The 19,217-nt window shown below is 37.2% G+C and overlaps 1 protein-coding gene across 2 annotated transcripts in view; it reads left to right on the top strand.

The window, feature by feature from the left end:
- CLOCK (clock circadian regulator) overlaps positions 1-9,667 on the top strand; it is a gene marked incomplete at both ends in the record, with an annotated part of 56,394 nt that extends 46,727 nt beyond the window's left edge. Inside the window, 5 exons of one of the 2 annotated variants that reach the window (XM_079715625.1) lie at positions 359-511; positions 1,365-1,574; positions 2,308-2,510; positions 6,561-6,822; positions 9,488-9,667. In XM_079715625.1, coding sequence (XP_079571751.1) covers positions 359-511; positions 1,365-1,574; positions 2,308-2,510; positions 6,561-6,822; positions 9,488-9,667 — 1,008 coding nt within the window. Of the gene's footprint in view, positions 1-358; positions 512-1,364; positions 1,575-2,304; positions 2,511-6,560; positions 6,823-9,487 lie in introns of both variants that reach the window. The other variant, XM_079715624.1, reaches the window with a different exon arrangement.
- Between the last annotated feature and the right edge of the window lie 9,550 nt (positions 9,668-19,217).

The following is a 19,217-nucleotide window of genomic DNA, read 5'->3' as shown; positions in this document are numbered from 1 at the left end:
TTGCTGGAAAGCCACCTGCTGGAGCACTGATGACACTCACTAGGATGCTACCCATTGGCATAAAAACAAGAAGGAAAAGCAGCAGAACCAGAAAGATAGGCACCTCACTTTGCAATATCCCTCCAGCATCATCACTGACAGGACTGCTTGTGCCTGCTGACTACGGAGATATATTTATAGGGTCCAGCTCCAGTATCACAAAGCCGAGCAAAGATAGGTGAATTAGGAGCTGAGAGGCAATACATTAATAACCGGCATAACATTCTTAGCTCATGATGTACTGCTTATGTTTTACATTTTACAGTTATGAGAAGCGATTGTAAAATATGTTACACTTTTTCCATCCACAATACTTAAGTTTCAGTTCTCAGCTCAGTTAGGAGCCATGCAGCATCTGAAAGACCAGTTGGAGCAACGGACTCGGATGATAGAGGCAAACATTCATCGGCAACAAGAAGAACTAAGAAAAATTCAAGAGCAGCTTCAAATGGTCCATGGTCAAGGGCTTCAGGTAAGTTATTACATTTGAATTCAAACAAAGCATGCTATTTGCATTTTAGCTTCTTAGGAAATTGACTTTTCTTAATTAAAAGTGAGATGCAAAAGATTCATTTCCTCAGTTTAGTTCAATAAATACTCATTTACTCAATAGGATTATTTACTCAATAGGATTGTATTAACAGTCTCTAAAGATGATTCATTCCTAAGAGTGTTTCCATCAGCATCCTTGTTTCTCCAGATTAGAGTCATCTTTTAGCAGGCTAATGTTTAGTAAGCTTTAAACCCATAACATCAAAATACTTTACATAGACTTTTAGGTACATGTAGGTACAGAATTTATGAATCAATCATCAATCATTTTTTTAAAAACATACTAGTAGGTGTGATTCAAATTAGTCTCATTTGGTCAACCAATAAGGCCACTCTAAAGTTATGTCTGTCCAAGGAGACTAAGACTTTGGTAAAAGGAAACTTTAAGTGAAGACTACTTCTATCTAATGCCGTGAATTATAAATGATGAGTGCTGCAGAGCTGCCAGTCCACAGACCTTTGAGTAGCTCTGAGTTAGGGTAACGCTAGCTGATATAATAATCCCCAACATGTAAAAATGTCAAACAAGTGGAGGTTTTGAAATTTATAACGCTTTTTCTGACAATTAGAAACATGATAGGGTTAGGGTGACTGGAAGAATGAAAATGAGTATCATGTTTTATTCAGTAATTATTTATTGCTCAGAGTTCATTCAGAATGACTTAGTCTTCTTGTTACTTGCGTTTTAAACTTAATTTTTAGCTGTTTTTTTTTAATGCTCTCGTTCTTTTTAACTTAAAAAGATCATTTCAATGTAATCTTTATTTTTAAAGATGTTTTTACAACAGTCAACCCCTGGATTGAATTTTGGTTCTGTTCAACTTTCTTCTGGAAATTCATCTAATATCCAGCAGCTTGCACCTATAAATATGCAAAGCCAAGTTGTTCAGACTAACCAAATTCAAAGTGGAATGAATACTGGACACATTGGCACAACTCAGCACATGATACAACAGCAGACTTTACAATGTATATCAAGTCAGGTAACGTTATCGAGTACAGTGGGCTGTGGAGTGTTCAGTGATTGAAATGTATGGTGTTGCTAAAACAAAAATAAAGCTTCATCTTGAACAATACCATATTTAAAACTTCACTAGTAATAATTAGAAACTATAGTATTGAGAGTGATAATTAAAATATTTTGAGCAAAATTGTTCTTAATTGTTGAACATTGAATGCTTTCAGTATTTTGACATTTAAAAATTTTGCAGTTTGCTTAAAATGAACATACAGACTAGTTCTGTGTGTTAAAAAAAAAAAAAAGGTTGACTTGCAAGTGTCTGACTAGGACATACGTTACCATAGGTGAAGAATGTATTGTTAGGGCAGTGATGGCTTAATCAACATTCTAGGAAATTTTGGTAATTGGTGTGCATCTGTGATTATAAATCTCAAGACTTCAAATGAAATATATAAAAATGTGTAATGTCAGTCACCTACTTTGGGTGTTTGAAGAAATTCTTCATGTATATTTCATATCATCCCTGTTAAGATCATGCTCCTTTTCAAAAGTCATAGCTTACCTTCCAGCAAGATACTGAAGGCTAATTCATTCTCAATGACTACAAGTTATTCCTTGACTTCTCCCAGAGTAATATGTTCTGCCACTTCTTTTTCTGTCATGTCAACTATTGTTAGAATGATGAGTAGTAGAATCATACTTCTGAATAAATTTTTTCAGGTAATCTATCTGTAAAATCTTCTCTTTTCTAGCAGAATCAACAGAATGTACTAAGCGGGCACAGTCAGCAAACATCTCTTCCCAGTCAGACACAGAGCACTCTTACAGCCCCACTGTATAACACTATGGTGATTTCTCAGCCGACGGCCGGAAGCATGGTCCAGATTCCATCTAGTATGCCACAAAACAGTTCCCAGAGTGCTGCAGTAACTACATTCACTCAGGACAGACAGATAAGGTAGTGGTCATATTTCATTAGTCATTCCAAAGATGTAAATTGTTTGATTAAAAAACAATACTTTGGGGCTTCCCTAGTGGTGCAGTGGTTGAGAGTCTGCCTGCCGATGCAGGGGACACGGGTTCGTGCCCCGGTCTGGGAAGATCCCACATGCCGCGGAGCGGCTGGGCCTGTGAGCCATGGCTGCTGAACCTGCGCGTCCAGAGCCTGTGCTCCACAACGGGAGAGGCCACAACAGTGAGAGGCCCGCGTACCGCAAAAAAAAAACCAACAAAAAAAACAATACTTTGATCTTTAAAAACGTGATTTTAATTTGTTGCTCACTCTTGAATTTGAAATAAAAACACAGAATGTATCCATTTTTACTGACTTAATAATAAAAGAGTAAGAAAAAGTTTTGTTTTGTTCAGAAATGTGCTAACAGATATTGTAGAATCCAAATTCTACAGCACACTGTTACACAAGTTTTATAATAGGGTTTGTCTATATCACTATAAAACTTTTATCATTTCAGTACAGATGCTGGTGAGTTGTCAGTGTAGTAACAATGGTTAGGGTGTTTGCTCCCATAGTTTGTATGTGTTACGGAGTAAGAGCAGCTCACCTTTCTTGATTTTTGTTAAGTACTGTACTACATGCTCAAAATATATTATCTCATTTAATTTTTATTTTTTAAAAAAATAGGTGTTAGGGTCTTTTATTTCCCAGGTAAGAATAAAGTGAGTTTTTAATAATTTGGTCAAGGGTCTATAGTTGTTAAGGGAGTGAAGAAGGGTTTCTGAATTCAAGCCTGGGTGTCTGATTTCAAAGCTCAAGTGCTTTAACATAGACTATGCTAAAGTTCTGTGGGCACTTCTAGAAAAACCGCCATCTGTGACTTATTTTAGTCATCCAAATAGCTGACTTAGAAACAAATATTATGAAGAAATACCCTTTTCGAATATTAGGAAGGAGTCTTTCAACAACTGTAGGATTTCTAGTCTTAATTATATTTTAAATACATTTTATTTTTTACTTATTTTAGTACAATATAAGTAGGCTGCTGCTTTTATAATAAAACCTTGCTGTTGTATTAGACTGTGTAATAGATTTTATTAAAGTCCTATTAATAATTTCCAGAGAGTAAAGAAGCTGCAGGATTGCAGAAGCAATAAGAGCAGAGAGAAACTCATTTCTTCTCTTTGGAACTCAGTTCCTTCAAGTTAAAAAGTCCGGCTTTCAGCTTTGACTTCTGAAAGGAAGTATTATGAATATGCTTCACAGAAATATAGAGGACTAGTTTTAAAGCCTGAGGGAAAATTCATTAACGTAGAATGTTGACATGCATTTGGGAGGACACAATTTAGCAATTATTTCTAGACAACTGTTTTTTGAAGGGGGAAAAACATACTTCAGCAAACATTTGAGTGCCTACTTAGATGAGTATGGCGCATTCTTTATCCCAGGAGAAAGATCAGACTAGTCAAAGCCATAGAAAGGTAAATAATCAGTATTGTTTGATGTGATAAATCCTTACTAGGTCTTTAGAAAGGAGGAAGTGAACAGTTTTATGGATTGAGGCAAGCAGGTGAAGAGAAGAGTGTGGTCAGGGAAAGCTTCAGGGAGGAGATATTTGACCTGAGTCTTAAAGAGCTTGGCTTTGGATATGCATGTGGCAAGGAGTCCAGGAGGGTGTTCTAGGCAAAGGTAGGAGTATATACAAAGCCACAGAAGTTAAGCCAAAGTAGAGAGGGATGAGGTAGTCTCATAGTTTACCAGTGGGCAGTTGGACAATTCAGATACTAATTACTTTTAAGATTACAGAGAAATTAGTGCTTAGCACTTCTATGATTAAGCCACTTTGTAATGTTATTTGTTTCTTTGTGCTTTCTTTATAGGTAAATTTTTTACTATATATGTTTTTGCGTTAAATAATGCATTTGGTCCTGAAGTATATAATATACAGTATTTTATCTTTAAGATTTGGAATGGATTCAGAATAGATTTATTTTGTCTTGTGGAGCATATAAAGTATGTATATGTGCTAAGTTTAATCGTAGTTATGTGCTTTGAACAGTTTGTAATTGCAGCTGTGTCATGCTAAATCGACGGTAGAGTCATGTCTCAATTTCATCACCGTGATGACCAGTGTTGGAAACTAACTTCATCTCACAGAAAAGGCAGATAGAAATAATATTGTTCCCTGAAGAGGCATCGTTTTTTGTTGTTGTCCTTTTATTAAAGACTGTGGAAGAAGGAAGGTGGGTGGGAGGGAACATTAGTGAATTGTAACACAGTGGGCACTCTGCTCCTTGATAAATTTATAAATTGAGTGTATTTTTATGTACTGTTAGGATGTCATTTAGTTTTGAATAATGTTTATAAGATATAGCTTGCAATGTAAACATCTGTAAACCTAGAGAGTTTTTTAAAAATTCCCTTGTGACCGCTTTATTTTGATTAGTTTAAGTTTATTTTGATTAGCAAAATCATGTGTCACATATACCTACCTCCCAAGTACCTAGTAATTTTATAGAAAGAAAAAAGTTGATATTTTTAACAGGTTAAAATTTTTTTTATTGTGGTAGAATATACATAACATAATATTTACTGTGTTAACCATGTTCACATGTACAGTTCATTGACATTCGCACCATTGTGACAATCACTACCATCAATCACTAGAATTTTTTCTTCTTTCCAAACTAAAAATCTGTATCCATCAGACGATAACGCCTCACTTCTCTTCCCCCTAGCTCCTGGGAACCACCATTCTACTTTCTAAGCACATAAGTCTGTGACTTTGACTACTCTAGATACCTCATATAAATGGAATCATATAATATATGTCTTTTCTAACTGGCTCATTTCACTTGGCATGATGTCCTCAAGGTTCATCCATGTTCTAATATGTGTCAGCATTTCCTTCCTTTTTAAGGCTAAATAATATTCCATTGTAATGTATATATCACATTTTGTTGATCCATTCATCTACTGATGGACACTTGGGTTGTATCCATCTTTTGACTGTTTTGAATAGCTGCTATGAACATGGGTGTACAAGTACTTATTTGAGTCCCTGTTTTCAGTTCTTTTGAGTATATGTCCAGAATTGGAATTGCTGGATCATATGGTAGTTACATTTTTAATATATTTGAAAAAATACCATACTGTTTTCCATAGTGGATGAACCACTTTACATTCCCACCAACAGTGCACAAAGGTTCCAATTTCTCCACACCCTTGTCAACACTTTGTTTGATAGTAGCCATCCTAATGGATGTGAAGTGGTATCTGCTAGTGGTTTTGATGTGCATTTCCCTAATGATTAGTGACGTTGAACCTCTTTTCAGTGCTTATTGACCATTTGTATATCGTCTTTGAAGAAATATCTATTCAAGACTCTTGGCCATTTTTTAATCAGAGTGTGTGTTTGTTGCTACATTGTAGGATTGCTTTATATTTTCTAGTTATTAACCCCTTATTAGATGTATGGTTTGCAAATATTTTCTCCCACTCTGTGGAGTGCCCTTTCACTGTGTTGATAGTGTCCTTTGATACATAAACATTTTAAATTTTGTTGTACAGTTTATCTATTTTTTCTTTTGTTGTCTGTACTTTTAGTGTCATATCCAAGAAATTATTGCCCGATCCAGTGTCATGAAACTTTCCCCCTATGTTTTGTTCCAAGAGTTTCATAGTTTCAACATTTATGTTTAGGTCTTTAATCCATTTTGAGTTAATTTTTATATATGACGTAAAGGTCAAATTTCATTCTTTTGCATGTGGATATCAAAAAAAAGTTTTGTATTTTTGTTTGTGATCACTTCATTTTGCTCTACACATTTTTGTTTCACTGATATCCCAAAGGGAATCTTTAAAAACATGAAACAAAATTGGAACGTACAGCTTTTAATATGGCAGTATTAAAAGGGGATTATCTTAGAGTTATACCCTATCAGTTCATTGGCAATATCATGGGTATTATCTTAGAGAAATGTTCAGCCCACCGCCTTTCATAATGTATACCTTGTACTTCTGACTCCCTTTCCCGTTCTTTCCTCCTAGCAGATTTTCTCAAGGTCAGCAGCTTGTGACCAAGTTAGTAACTGCTCCTGTAGCCTGCGGGGCGGTCGTGGTGCCCAGCGCTATGCTCATGGGTCAGGTGGTGACTGCCTACCCTACCTTTGCTCCACAACCGCCGCAGTCACAGACACTGCCGGTCCCACAGCAGCAGCAGCAGCAGCAGCAGAGTTCCCAGGAACAGCAACTCCCTGCAGTGCAGCAGCCACCGCAGGCGCAGCTGGCTCAACCACCGCAGCAGTTTTTACAGGTAATTCTCCCCGTGGGGAAGCTGTCCCAGACCTGTTTACTTTTATGGAGTGAAATTAGGGATTAAAGGAACATTTTTTAAATGATCTGAGAAGTCCATAAAGGCTCATTGTATGACTTAAATTTATATAAAGACAGAAAGCTTATCCCAGTTGGCTATTTTTTCTTCTCTTGTTCTGTCTTTGGAAAACCTTTAACCTTGCCGTGGAGATACCCCACTGTCTGAACCGCTGGATAGAGTAAGTGGCTGCTTCTTGCCCATATCAAGGTACTTTACATAGAGCTTTCTCTGGCTAGAGTTTCTGGAATTCAAGCAAAGGCACCTTTCTCTGTTCTCTTGTTTTCCTAGTGGCCCATCAAGCTGTACTCTCTACAGGGCAGAGGTGTTGAAAGGGATTTTTTTTTTAATTAGTTTAGGCATTATCTTAAATTATTTTATTGGATTAAATTTTATAGTGACTTTTTGGTAATATATTAACATCAGAGGAGATATACTGTGGAGGCATAGGCTGTGCTGAGATTGAGTCACTGCTGTACCACATACTTTGTGAACTTTGGCAGGTTACTCAACTTGCTAAAATTCAGTTTCCTCATCTGTAATATGGAGGTGCTAGTAGTTAATATCTCATGGGTAAAAGAAGCATGCAAATCACTGAGTATGGTGTAAGGCACATAACTAGCTTTATTTTATGACCACTGTCTTGATAAATATATTAATAGACACTCAGATTAACCAAAATGCAGACACAGATCTCATGTGGGTATATCAGACAGAAGCTACTTATCTAAAGGGTGCAGAACAAAGTCACCTAGATTGGGATCCTCAGCAAAGAAATCAGCAGGACAAATTTCTGGACCTCAGTACCCTCATTGGGGGTACACAGTAGCATACTATGACATCTGGAAATCCAACTTTTTCCTTACTGGTCTAAAAGGCCAGTGATTTTGAATGTAGGCTAAACCTAGATTTGTGCTGGATACCATTCCATGTATGCCAGGTACATATCATCAGTTTTAAAGTTATACAGCACATGGTATGATTAGAAGATTCAGTGTTATACTGTATACTCAGACATAAATACAGTGTTAATTTATCACCATTGGTGTTCTGGTACAAATATAATTCTGAACTTGGTGATGTGCTAAACTAAAAGAGGTTAGTTCCCTAAATATCTCTGAGAATCATACAACCCCTTAGACCTTAAGCCTACAGTGCAGCCATTAATGACTGGGTTAGCTATTGTTACAAATGAATTAATGACAAGAATTTATAATAAGTTATAAACTATTCTCTAGGGGAAATGTATTCAATGAAAATTAAGCAAAAGCTTAGAAAGGGAGAAGACTTGCCTTAAGAGCTCAGTTTTCTAAGTCTCTCAGGGAACGAGGGCTCTTAAAAGAATGAACATTCTCTTCCACTTCTAAAAAAACATTCCAAAGACATGGGACCACTAAAGAAATAAGATAGGCAATACCCTTTAGAAATACACTCATATGTAGATAGAAATACACAATTTGTCTTTTCTGGTTATATAACACCTAGTTCCAAAGTGTACCTCTGTTGTAACCCTGTAAGGCTCATAAATATCCTAAGTTCTTTATCTTGCAAAAGCTTTTCCTAATAACAAAGGGAAAAAGAAAATGTCTTCAGGTCCTTAGCAAAGCTTTAATGGCCTTAAAGTTTCAAAGATCTGTCCTTTTGTGTGCATGTGCAGGTGTCCTTCATATACATTTGCAGAAATCACCCATCACAGTTCCAGTTTAAAATTATGAACCCTGCATCAAGATGTATTGTCAGTAGTGAGGAAAGACTTTCACTTTCTTTTGGCTAGTTTCCTTTATATCTCTAGAAGGAGCAATTAGGCAAAAGAAACTGAAGTTCATGGACTTGACATTTGCCAAGGCCACACAGCTAATAAATAGCAGAGCAAAACTCAAAGCCAGGGCTTCTGACTTCAGATTGCCCGCTCGTTTTTTGTTTTGCTTTTTCTTTGTTACATCATACTGCTACCTATAGGACATAAGTCTCTGACTTTGCCTGCCCTCATTTTTATGGTACTTTTAAATAATAATAATGTTTATATTTAATCTTCACAAAAAACCATTGTGGGAGGTACTGTGATTATCCTTATTTTGTGAATGAAGAAGCTGAGGCCCAGAGATGTAAATAGCTTGACCAAGTTACACATCGGGTAAATGGGGCAGCCAGAGTTTGAACCCAGGCAGTGTACCTCAGGGCCCATGCTCTTGGCCACTGAACTGCTGCTCTCACCAATCAAAAAGCCTGTGCAGAAGGTGTTGTCTGTTTGACCTCAGAATGTTCATGCTTCATATGCTCTTAGCGATGCTTAAATTGTATCATCTGTTTAAAATGTGGTCTTTAGGACATATAAAGTGAAAGACTATGTGTGGTTTGCCTCAGAGCATAGATTGCTTTCTGCACCATAAAACCTCTAGCTCAGTTTCCTTTTAAAAAATGAAATTCTGTTATACTTTCATGAAGAGGGAAATCCTCATTAGCATTTTCCAAAATACCATTTTTAAATGAGAAAGCAAAACTTATGTACAGATTTTGTCCCTGCGGAGAGTGGAAAAGTTGACTAAATCTTAATGTAGACAGTATAGTGGGGGCAAAGCAGTGTTGCATAATCCATTTGTTTTTTTAGACTTCTAGATTGCTCCACGGGAACCCTTCAACTCAGCTTATCCTCTCTGCTGCATTTCCACTACAGCAGAGCACTTTCCCTCAGTCACATCACCAGCAACACCAGTCTCAGCAACAGCAGCAACTGAATCGGCGCAGGACTGACAGTTTGACTGATCCTTCCAAGGTTCAACCACAGTAGCACACACGCTTCCTTTCTGCCCTCAAGGGAGGAAGGGGGTGGCCCATAAAAGAGTTGCTCGGATGATCTGAGGATAGGATGAAAAGTTCCAGTGGTTTCATGAGATGCAGTATTGAGTGTTCTAGTTCCTGGAATTAGTTAGCAGAGAAAATGCTGCCTCGTGCTGCAGATGTGCATTAAATACCAGCCAGCAGGAGATGATCATAGGGCCATAGCCAATTCTGACAGTGTTTTACTTGCCCAGATTTTTTTTTTTTTTTTTTTTTTTTTTTTTTTTTTTTTTTTTTTTGCGGTACATGGGCCTCTCACTGCTGTGGCCTCTCCCATTGCGGAGCACAGGCTCCGGACGCGCAGGCTCAGCAGCCATGGCTCACGGGCCCAGCCGCTCCGCGGCCCGTGGGATCCTCCCAGACCGGGGCACGAACCCGTGTCCCCTGCATCGGCAGGCGGACTCTTAACCACTGCGCCACCAGGGAAGCCCCCCAGATATTTTTTGATGGAAAAAGAGTATATTGCCAAATGTTAAGAAACTCAGCTATGAAACGTGACCTCCAGTGAATAAGAAAGGCACTAACAATGTTAGTAACTTTGAGTGGTTCTGTGCCTGTTTTCAAGTGTTACAGAGGATACACCACTGCCATGTCAGGGGTTTGCTTACAATGATGCCATGAAGACAGTCCAGTAGACTCAGTAGGCCCCCTTCCCCAACCCCTCTCCCTTTTTGGATAATGATGGAATAGTAATTAATTTCAGAATGTTGTATGAGTTTAAATTCTCTATGTACAGATGCTGTAAAAATAATATTATGTATATGTCTGGATAAAAGGAGAGAAAGCAAAACATTTTGTATGCTGCATGAAAGCATTATCTCATTTAGGTATGAGTACGTTTCCTTAGATTCTGACACCATGTGCAAACTAATACATCCTCTCTTCTCTTTTGTTTACCATACAGTAGTGTTCTCTTCAGTTTCTGGGGCACAAGTCTTTTTTTGTTCATACTTTGGCTGTGATGTCACAGTTTGTTCAGTGAGGTATGATGTGCTGCTGGGAATGAATTTTTTTTTCAGGTTAAATTATTTGAAACAGGATTTTCAAGTTACTCAGAAATATCCCTCATTTCATTATTTTTCAATTATGTTTGAAAATAGGATTTGCACTGCTTTATTTTAAGATGGTTGGGAGTTTTGATCACATATTTTGATCTAGTTCATAGTTGGAAATAGTTGTGTAAATGGTTTTTAACAAGCCTGAAAGTAATTTCAAGAATGTTTCAGTTATAGGAGTGAATTTGCACACAAAATATTTTAGGCACTTTTTAACATTCTCACTGGTGGGAATTTTAACTTTTAGGATTTGTTGGAACCTTTTTATTATCCCCACAATTTCAGTGCTTCTTTTAGTCAGAAATGATTCAGGGTTATTTGAGGAAAAAACAAAAAACAAAAAAACAACCCATTGTGCCTTGATTTTGATTCAGGTGATAACTCACCATCTTGAACTCATCGTCTGGTTACAGTAGCAGTTTTGAAATCTTGGTACATTTTTAATAGCATGTGGGTGTCAGTGCCATTAAGTTTCTAATGAAGACTGCTTTGAGTCTCTTGGTTTAGAGGTACAAATAATTTCGAAATAAAAGATGACATCCTAATGATACATCAGAGTTACTAATGTAATCACAAAGTTGTTTTGCTAAATCATCATTTTCCTTAAAGCTATGTAGTCATTTAGGAATTACCAGTAAATATTTGCTCTATGTGATCTTAAAATCCTGTGAAGAAAAAAGAAGGGGGGGGTAGGAATTGGCATTGCCTTCACTACAGCACTAGAATATTGTAGCTCACATGCTTCATAAACATGAACTAAGATTTCACTTGTTAATACATTCTTAAGGTAGTAAGTTCCAACCAGAATTACATACATTAAAAAAAAGCATTTTATAGATTTTATGGTACTAATAATTAAATTTATAACTACAGAACAAAGGAAAATTAATGGGAAAATGTCCTATTAGAATATCAAAAATTATTACTGAGGAAAGGGAAGACAGCAAGCTATAATAAATCAAAATTGACCTTAAAAGAAAATGTGTAACAGAATTGAGGTTGTTAAATAGAAAAGATTTCAGCAATGAAAATAATCTAGTACAGAATTGCTAGATAAAGGAGTCAGGGGAACTCTCAGTCAGTTCTTAAGACTTTTCTGTTCTCAGCTTTGCTATCATCCTTAAGGGGTATACTTTGTCTTTCTGTAGAAAACCATGCCTGGCCACACATAAACTAGAAAATTAATGTTGAAAACAACCAAAGAGACTTGGTACCTACCCTTCTACAAAAGAAGTGTTACTAGATGCCAATCAGTAATTAACATATCAAGGAGCTCCTCTTCTAGCTAAATGAACATCTGACTTTCTCATGAATGTCAAGAATAAATGTCAGAATATCTGTGTACTTGAGCATATGTACACGTGGACAACATTGATGTTGTAGAGTATGGCAACAGTTTTTTTTTCCCCTTTCAAATTGCCTTTCTTAACCTTATCATGCCATTCCATATAAACTGAGTTGTGCCTCATTTATTTATTGGCAATATTTAGTGATACAGATTTAGCAAACAAAAGATATGATGAACTATTAAGGTTTATTTTCTAAGTCCCATATATAAAAAGAAAGATGGTGAACCGTGAGTACTGTGTACTTAGGTTAACACAAGCAAAATATAAGACAAGCCACAAGGTAAATCTGTAGACTGTTTATGCACATTCTCCTCCCCCAGTCCCTTCAAGCATTTTTGCATCTTCACAAATATTTGGGAAAGAAAATTAGACAAGATTTTGCTTTATAATTCCTGCTGTTCCTCACAGCTCATTTTTTTCCTGCTTAGAATTGGTTGCTACACTTAAAGGAGCAGCTTTTCTTTTGCTGTCAGAATGAAATGTTGGATCAGAAGAGCTAGTAACTGCCTCTCAGCTCCTCCTTTAACTTTGTTTTCCTCCTGCTTCCCTGGAACTTGGACTGCAAAGCAGTCCCTGTCCCCTCCTCCATGAATTGAGACTTGAGCATTCTGATGAAGATTCAGCAATTGCCTGTTCTTCATTCATTTCTGTAGCCAAAGTTGTTAATTAAAATCCAAATCTAAGTCATGAAAAAATACCAAATAGGAACACCTTTCAACTACTTAAAAATCTTATCTTCCCTCTGCTTTACTCTCATAGATACTCGGTTTTTCTTAAAGAACACTTGATTCTGGGTGGCAGTCATTAGGTGTTATCTAATTTGGACTGCTGTGGCACTGGGTGAGTCACTGTTGTTCTCACAAGTACCAGTGAGGACTGTCAGGGTTCATGAAGTTGCTGCTGCGAGTGGCGTCAGACCAGAACCAAGACACTCAAAAGCACTTCAGTTTTTGAGTGAAAATATTGGCAGAAAAGCAAATATGGGGGAAGATGGGGGTAGCGTGTGAGTAAATACTACAGTTCAGTCTCCCAACTCCGTCCCAAGCTGAGGGGGTAATTTGAGTCCTGTGCTCTGCTTTGTCACGTAAATCTGGTTTAGGAATGTACTAGTAATAAAAGGATGCCAGTGACTTTGAATAGTTTGTTGTAGAATTCTCAGTGTAGATTCGTGAAAGTGTTGTAATTCTTCAGAAGTGCTTGGGTTGTTGGTCATTGCCTTAAAGCGGTCTGCTTGCAGTTAGTTAAGGACACTGTTTGTTGAACCCTTGTTCAAGAAGCCTTAGGAAGGGGCCCCTTAAAATAGTACTCTATTTGCCGGCTCTACACAGACAGGTGAAAATTATTTTAAACTGGAAGTTACTCAACGTGTTTTAAAATGTCTCCACGACATTGAGGTAGCCTATTTTTTTTTTTTTTTTTTTGGTGGACTGCAAATAGCATTTTGCTCTGGTATTGCTCATTTCTACTTTTTTTCTTTTCCTATATTTCTCTGGTAATTGAAAGTTTGTTGAGAAACATTTGTGTAAAACTCATTCAAGTCTATAACCTTTCCAATGTCTGTGACCCTGTTCTTAGTCCCTCGGGAGTCAGTGTTGGAAGGTATAAACACTGGATATTATTATTGCTGAGTGAGTCTAGCCAGGAATAAGCTGATTGGAACTTTTAAACAGAGGAAAAGAAACAGCACAAAGGCACTTGCCATTTTATAGTGATTGGAGGAAAAGAGTCTTTTGTTTGGGGTGGGTGAGCATTCTTCTAAAAGGAGCTTCTGAAGTAATTGCAAAGGAAAAGAGTTGACTATTTTTATAGCATATTTAATATATTTGTATATAACTATGAATATAATAGGAACCCTTCACATGCCTCCCCACTTTTCTAATTTACTTCCCCTTTTGCCATAGCTCTAGCTTAGCCTCATCCGCATGGGGAATGTGCCTATTGTCAGCCTACCAAAAGATAGTGCTGCTGCTTTCTGAGACAGGTGAGAAGACCCAACTCTCATGCCTGGGGATCCTTTATATAGGAATAGCACACACTTCGCAGACAACACACCACAGTCTAAAAGCATCATTTTGAAAGGTAACAAGCACTTTATTGCAATTACTCATTTTGATAAAGTTTATTATCTTAGATATTACCATTTCTAAAGGATCCCCAAATCATCACTTAGGTGAAATTTTTAAATGACACATTTCTGAGAAATGTTTAGATCCAGTGAACCATAGTAGGTTTATGGGAGTGATTTCATGGTAGCCAAATGAACTTTGACTTTTGTTTTGAATGTGGTGGAGTCAAGAGACTGTGGATGCCTAGCTCCATTTAGACACTATTGTAAACCTATCTTGCCTATCGTGTGGACACCAAAAGAGACCAATGAGCCTGTTTATTTTCAGAGGTCTAGGAGAATTGCACCAGTGTGAATAGATGTATAGAACTAACCTAAAAGTGATTGGTAGTCATATTTTAGAATACAGTAATTTCAAGAATTATTCTGGGTGTTTTAAATGTGCTCTGAAATGTTGGCATGTCATTTCAGTGTTTCCATTTGAATTGCTCTTGTAATATTTTTGCACAGAAAGGACTGAGAAAGACTACTTTGGTTGAAGAAAAGAAAAAAAATAATAATTTGGTCATATTTTAATGTCTCCTGTGGAAACACTGGGGATGAATTTTGTTGGTACAGTTATTAATTCAGGATGTTTGAAACAGTATTGAACAGCTCACAAGAAATTAAGCAAACGTGGATATTAAAAATTAAAACTTTCTTTCCATGTGACTGTTTTGCATACTTTTTCCCCATGTCATAATTTAACACTACATTCCTTGTTTTTGTTAAATAAAATAATACTTTGCAGGTTCTGTTTTTGAGTATTTAACAATATTTTGTAAGCTGCCTGAGTTTTCCTAGGGAAACGTTCTTTAGTGAAATAGTTTATGAAGAAGTATTAAGTGAAAGTCCATCACCACCACCACCAGCAAATACTGAGGTGCTGCATTAAGTGACAATCAAAATAGTATTTATGGGAGAATTTAGAAAGTGGTTTTTAAAGAAGCAATTGCTTTGAAAGCAGTTCTCTGGGTTTCTTGAATAAAAATGGCTAAATGTATTTATTTATATTTTTAAATATCTTTGTGTTCTGTTTTCTCATCAGAGTGATTTCACAGCGTATTTAATTGTGGTTTGTTTTGTTTTGCCTTGTAATCTTCTATGTGGAGGACTGGCTCTTCCTATCTGGGGTGCAGTCCTTAGCCCTCGCGACGCCTCTTCATGGCGATCGGAACCTGTTCCACTTCAGGACAGCAGTGGAGCCCCAGTCCAGATGCCCCTGTGCTTCCCTGCTGTTCTCAACTTAGATAGGAAACAGTAAAGGTAACTCCTTTCAAATCTGCTTCATATAGCTCCAACTTCTTTCTAGTTTCACTTGCTGCCTTTTCTATTTTATGGGCACTTTTAATATAACTTCCCCAACACAGCCAAACGCCAGTATGACGGAACCCAAAACACGCGCTGCCTGTTTTTCCCATTTGGGAAAATGTTATTAAAACAGTCAGCATCTTCTAATGGCCGTCACTATCATATCCATATTAAAATCCATCTAAAGTCCTTAAATATAGGTGGAATACTGCAAACTCTTCTACAAAAAATATTTGCTGTGTTTACATAGTGTAATGTTGCTTGGTCCTTTAAAAACAAAGCCACACCAAACCTCCATACACAGCATTGTCCAATAAAGCAGTGTTTGAACATTTGAGGCCTAGAAATTTGAGGATACTTCTTGCTGGTCTGTATTGGAACAGAATTCCCCACCTTAGGGCTCCCAGAGTAGTTCTTGAGTCCCACAGCCCAGGTCCAGAGCACACTCTAGCTTTTGGGATCCCTTAGAGAATGGAAATTAAAGGAGGTCAACCACAAGTTGGATTTAATGATATAAAAAATGTTTCTTGACTCTAAGGGTTAAATTGGAGATATGATGTTTTTAAATGTATGCTTTTTAGTTTCTGAGGAAACAAACAGTAACATTGCTTTAAAAACTACATTCAGATGTTTTATAATGTGTATTTTGAGTTGGCCTATACTGGTACAGATTCACTGCTGGCAATGGTTGTACCAATACTAAAGAGTTAAAATGTTAGGAAAGCTCTGTTATCTTCAGACTGATGTATTATGTAACCGGACAATCACCATCAAGCAAAAAGAAAAAGAATTTGGCCAGGAAATGTCCTTTTCCTTTATAGATGTCAGCCAGAACAGCTGTAATTTAGGTCATCCTAGAATTACTCTGAAATCTGTTTTATCATGGTGTAAGTTGGGGAAGGTGCTCAGTATGGCACTTGCACATTCATTCTATGTAAAGACTGAAGCCCAAAGACGAGTTAAATTCAGTGCTGTACTGAAACCAGTTAGTGCAAAAAAGAGAAAGTTTTATCTCTGTAAATTTTTAATTGTTAATTTAACATCAGTTGGTAATTGTAAAAACACACACCAAATTCTTTCTAATGTTCTGTGTGGTTCTTAGTGTACTACTCTTGACATTGATGTGTCCTTACTGCTTGGTTCTTGGTTTTAACTTAAAATTAGATATAGCCTGTCATTTTTCCTTCTGAAAGGGTGGAGCTATAAATGGCTAAGAATACCTTTTTTTCCTAAAGCAAACATTTCATTGAAATCCAGATTGATTTACAAAAACAAGACTGACATTTTCCAAGTAATATCTTCAGCCCCAATCCTAAATTACACAGAAGCACAATGGGATAATGAATGGTTTCAACGGTGCTATAATAGGTTCTCTGCTGATTTTCATGAGCTATGTTTGGAAATTCAATATTATATAAAATGCGGATCATTTTGTTACTTGTGTAATATTGCCTTTTTAATTTGGTATTACAATTGGTCACACTTGCTTCTCAAAGCTGTCCTTTGAGAACAGGTAAAGTGTTATTAGCCTACCTCCACCCAGGCCTCTTGCTGTATGATCATTTTTCCAGGTTATGATGTGCACAGTTTTTAAAAACTGTATGTACTATTATAATGCTCTTTCCCATACTCTTGTAATGTATTCAGAACCTAAAATTATAGCAAAAGAGCCAAGCAGTAGCATTGAGTTTTTTTTATAAATGTAAAATTAATTAGATTCAGACTTTGTTTCCTTATTCAGTTTTAAAAATAAAAAATACCTCAGTGCTATGTTTTCCAGTATCACCTGCATTTCTCAAAGAAATAACACCTGCTTTATGTGGCACATAACTTGTAAGAATCACATTATTTTGGATTTTAAAGAATATTAAATATTTTAAAAGCACTACCAATGACATTTTCCTCTTTTATTCAGCAATGGAGTGTAACTGCATTAGCAATATTTACCTTGTAGCTAAGGTCTGAGCTGCCAAATTCTCTGAGTAAGTTGTGTCCTGTTACAAGATTGTGGTGCCTCAGAAAGCTTCGCTGTTATTCGCCGTTACGCTGGTGCTGGGACCAGGCGGCCTGCACTTCCAGGTATGGGCTATGATGGTACCAGCTACTTTCTAACAAGGAATTATCCTTTCTATTCTTTTTTTTTTTTGCGTTACGCGGGCCTCTCACTGTTGTGGCCTCTCCCGTTGCGGAGCGCAGGCTCCGGACGCGCAGGCTCAGCGGCCATGGCTCACGGGCCGAGCCGCTCCGCGGCATGTGGGATCTTCCCAGACCGGGGCACGAACCCGTGTCCCCTGCATCGGCAGGCGGACTCTCAACCACTGCGCCACCAGGGAAGCCCCCTTTCTATTCTTGGAAAAGAAATAATGCGATTCCTCACTTACTCTGTTTGTAATAATCTAAGGCAGTATTACGGGTATTTAACTACAGAGAATTCTGGTGTAGTTTCAGGATTTAACCTGAGATTTCTTTGAAGTGCTTTATCTTAACTCATGGACATTGTGGTTTTTTTTACCCAGTAACACACACTTTTCATGGTAGAGAACTCCTTAAAAGTTTCTAAAAATGACTTTTTCAGAAATATGTGAACTGCTGCTTTTTAACTGACACTTTTAGATCTCCTCACAGTAATGGTTCCTACTGCAGAATGACTGCTGTATTGAGAATGCTGATTAACGAGATTATTTCACAATCTGTTCAAGTTACAAATGACTGTACATTGTGAACTTTGTAGTAGCTCAGTAAACCTGACTTGCTCTGGGTCTGCTATTACTTCACACAAGGAACATGTGGGAGTTTCTATAGAACTGTCCCTTCAGGTCTCTAGAGGCTTCTGATGGCAGTGTTATTGCATATGGTAATAGAGCATATGAGGCTGGGAGAAAACAGTTATGCTGCTTGGACGGAACAATTAGTACTCAAGTTAGAAGAGACTTACTTAAATGACAGTGATTACTGAAGTTGCTATGATAACATGAGGTGCCCTTCACCATAATCAGTGATTATGGTCTCTAGAAGTAAACTGTCTGGCTTGACTCCCTGCTCTACCATGTAACCCTGGATGAGTTAACCCTTTTTTTTTTTTTTCCAACTTTTTATTAGTAGCTACTCCCTCACAGAACTGTGTGAAGGTTAAGACAGTGCTTTAGAACAATGCTTGGCTACTGTTTTTTATATATCAACTTTAGAAACTGGTCTATAAATGTTAATGATTTGATAAATTACAAAGTTACGAACTTGCATAACACACAAGGAAAAACAAGCACTGGTCATATCACTTATTTATGTTGTATCTTTGTTACATTGTTTATTCAATATAGAAAAAATATGAATACACTCACAGTATTCTCTTTTAATTTGGTATTTCCACATGGTCAAATATTGACTGTTATTATATTGGGTTTCCTACCCAATTGAAAAAAAGAGGAAGAATAGACCTGGCAGACAATTCTTGTCATGTTATTAACAGTAATACATTTCCCTTGCTCTTAAAAAAAAAAAACACAAATTAAAAAAAAAAAACTAATTTTTTTTTTTTTTTTTTGCGGTACGCAGGCCTCTCACTGTTGTGGCCTCTCCCGTTGCGGAGCACAGGCTCCGGACACGCAGGCCCAGCAGCCATGGCTCACGGGCCCAGCCGCTCCGTGGCATGTGGGATCCTCCCGGACAGGGGCACAAACCCGT

Source organism: Hyperoodon ampullatus (genome assembly GCF_949752795.1).
Source record: "Hyperoodon ampullatus genome assembly, chromosome: 1".
Taxonomy (NCBI): domain Eukaryota; kingdom Metazoa; phylum Chordata; class Mammalia; order Artiodactyla; family Ziphiidae; genus Hyperoodon; species Hyperoodon ampullatus.
This window is presented reverse-complemented; position numbering and strand designations above follow the sequence as displayed.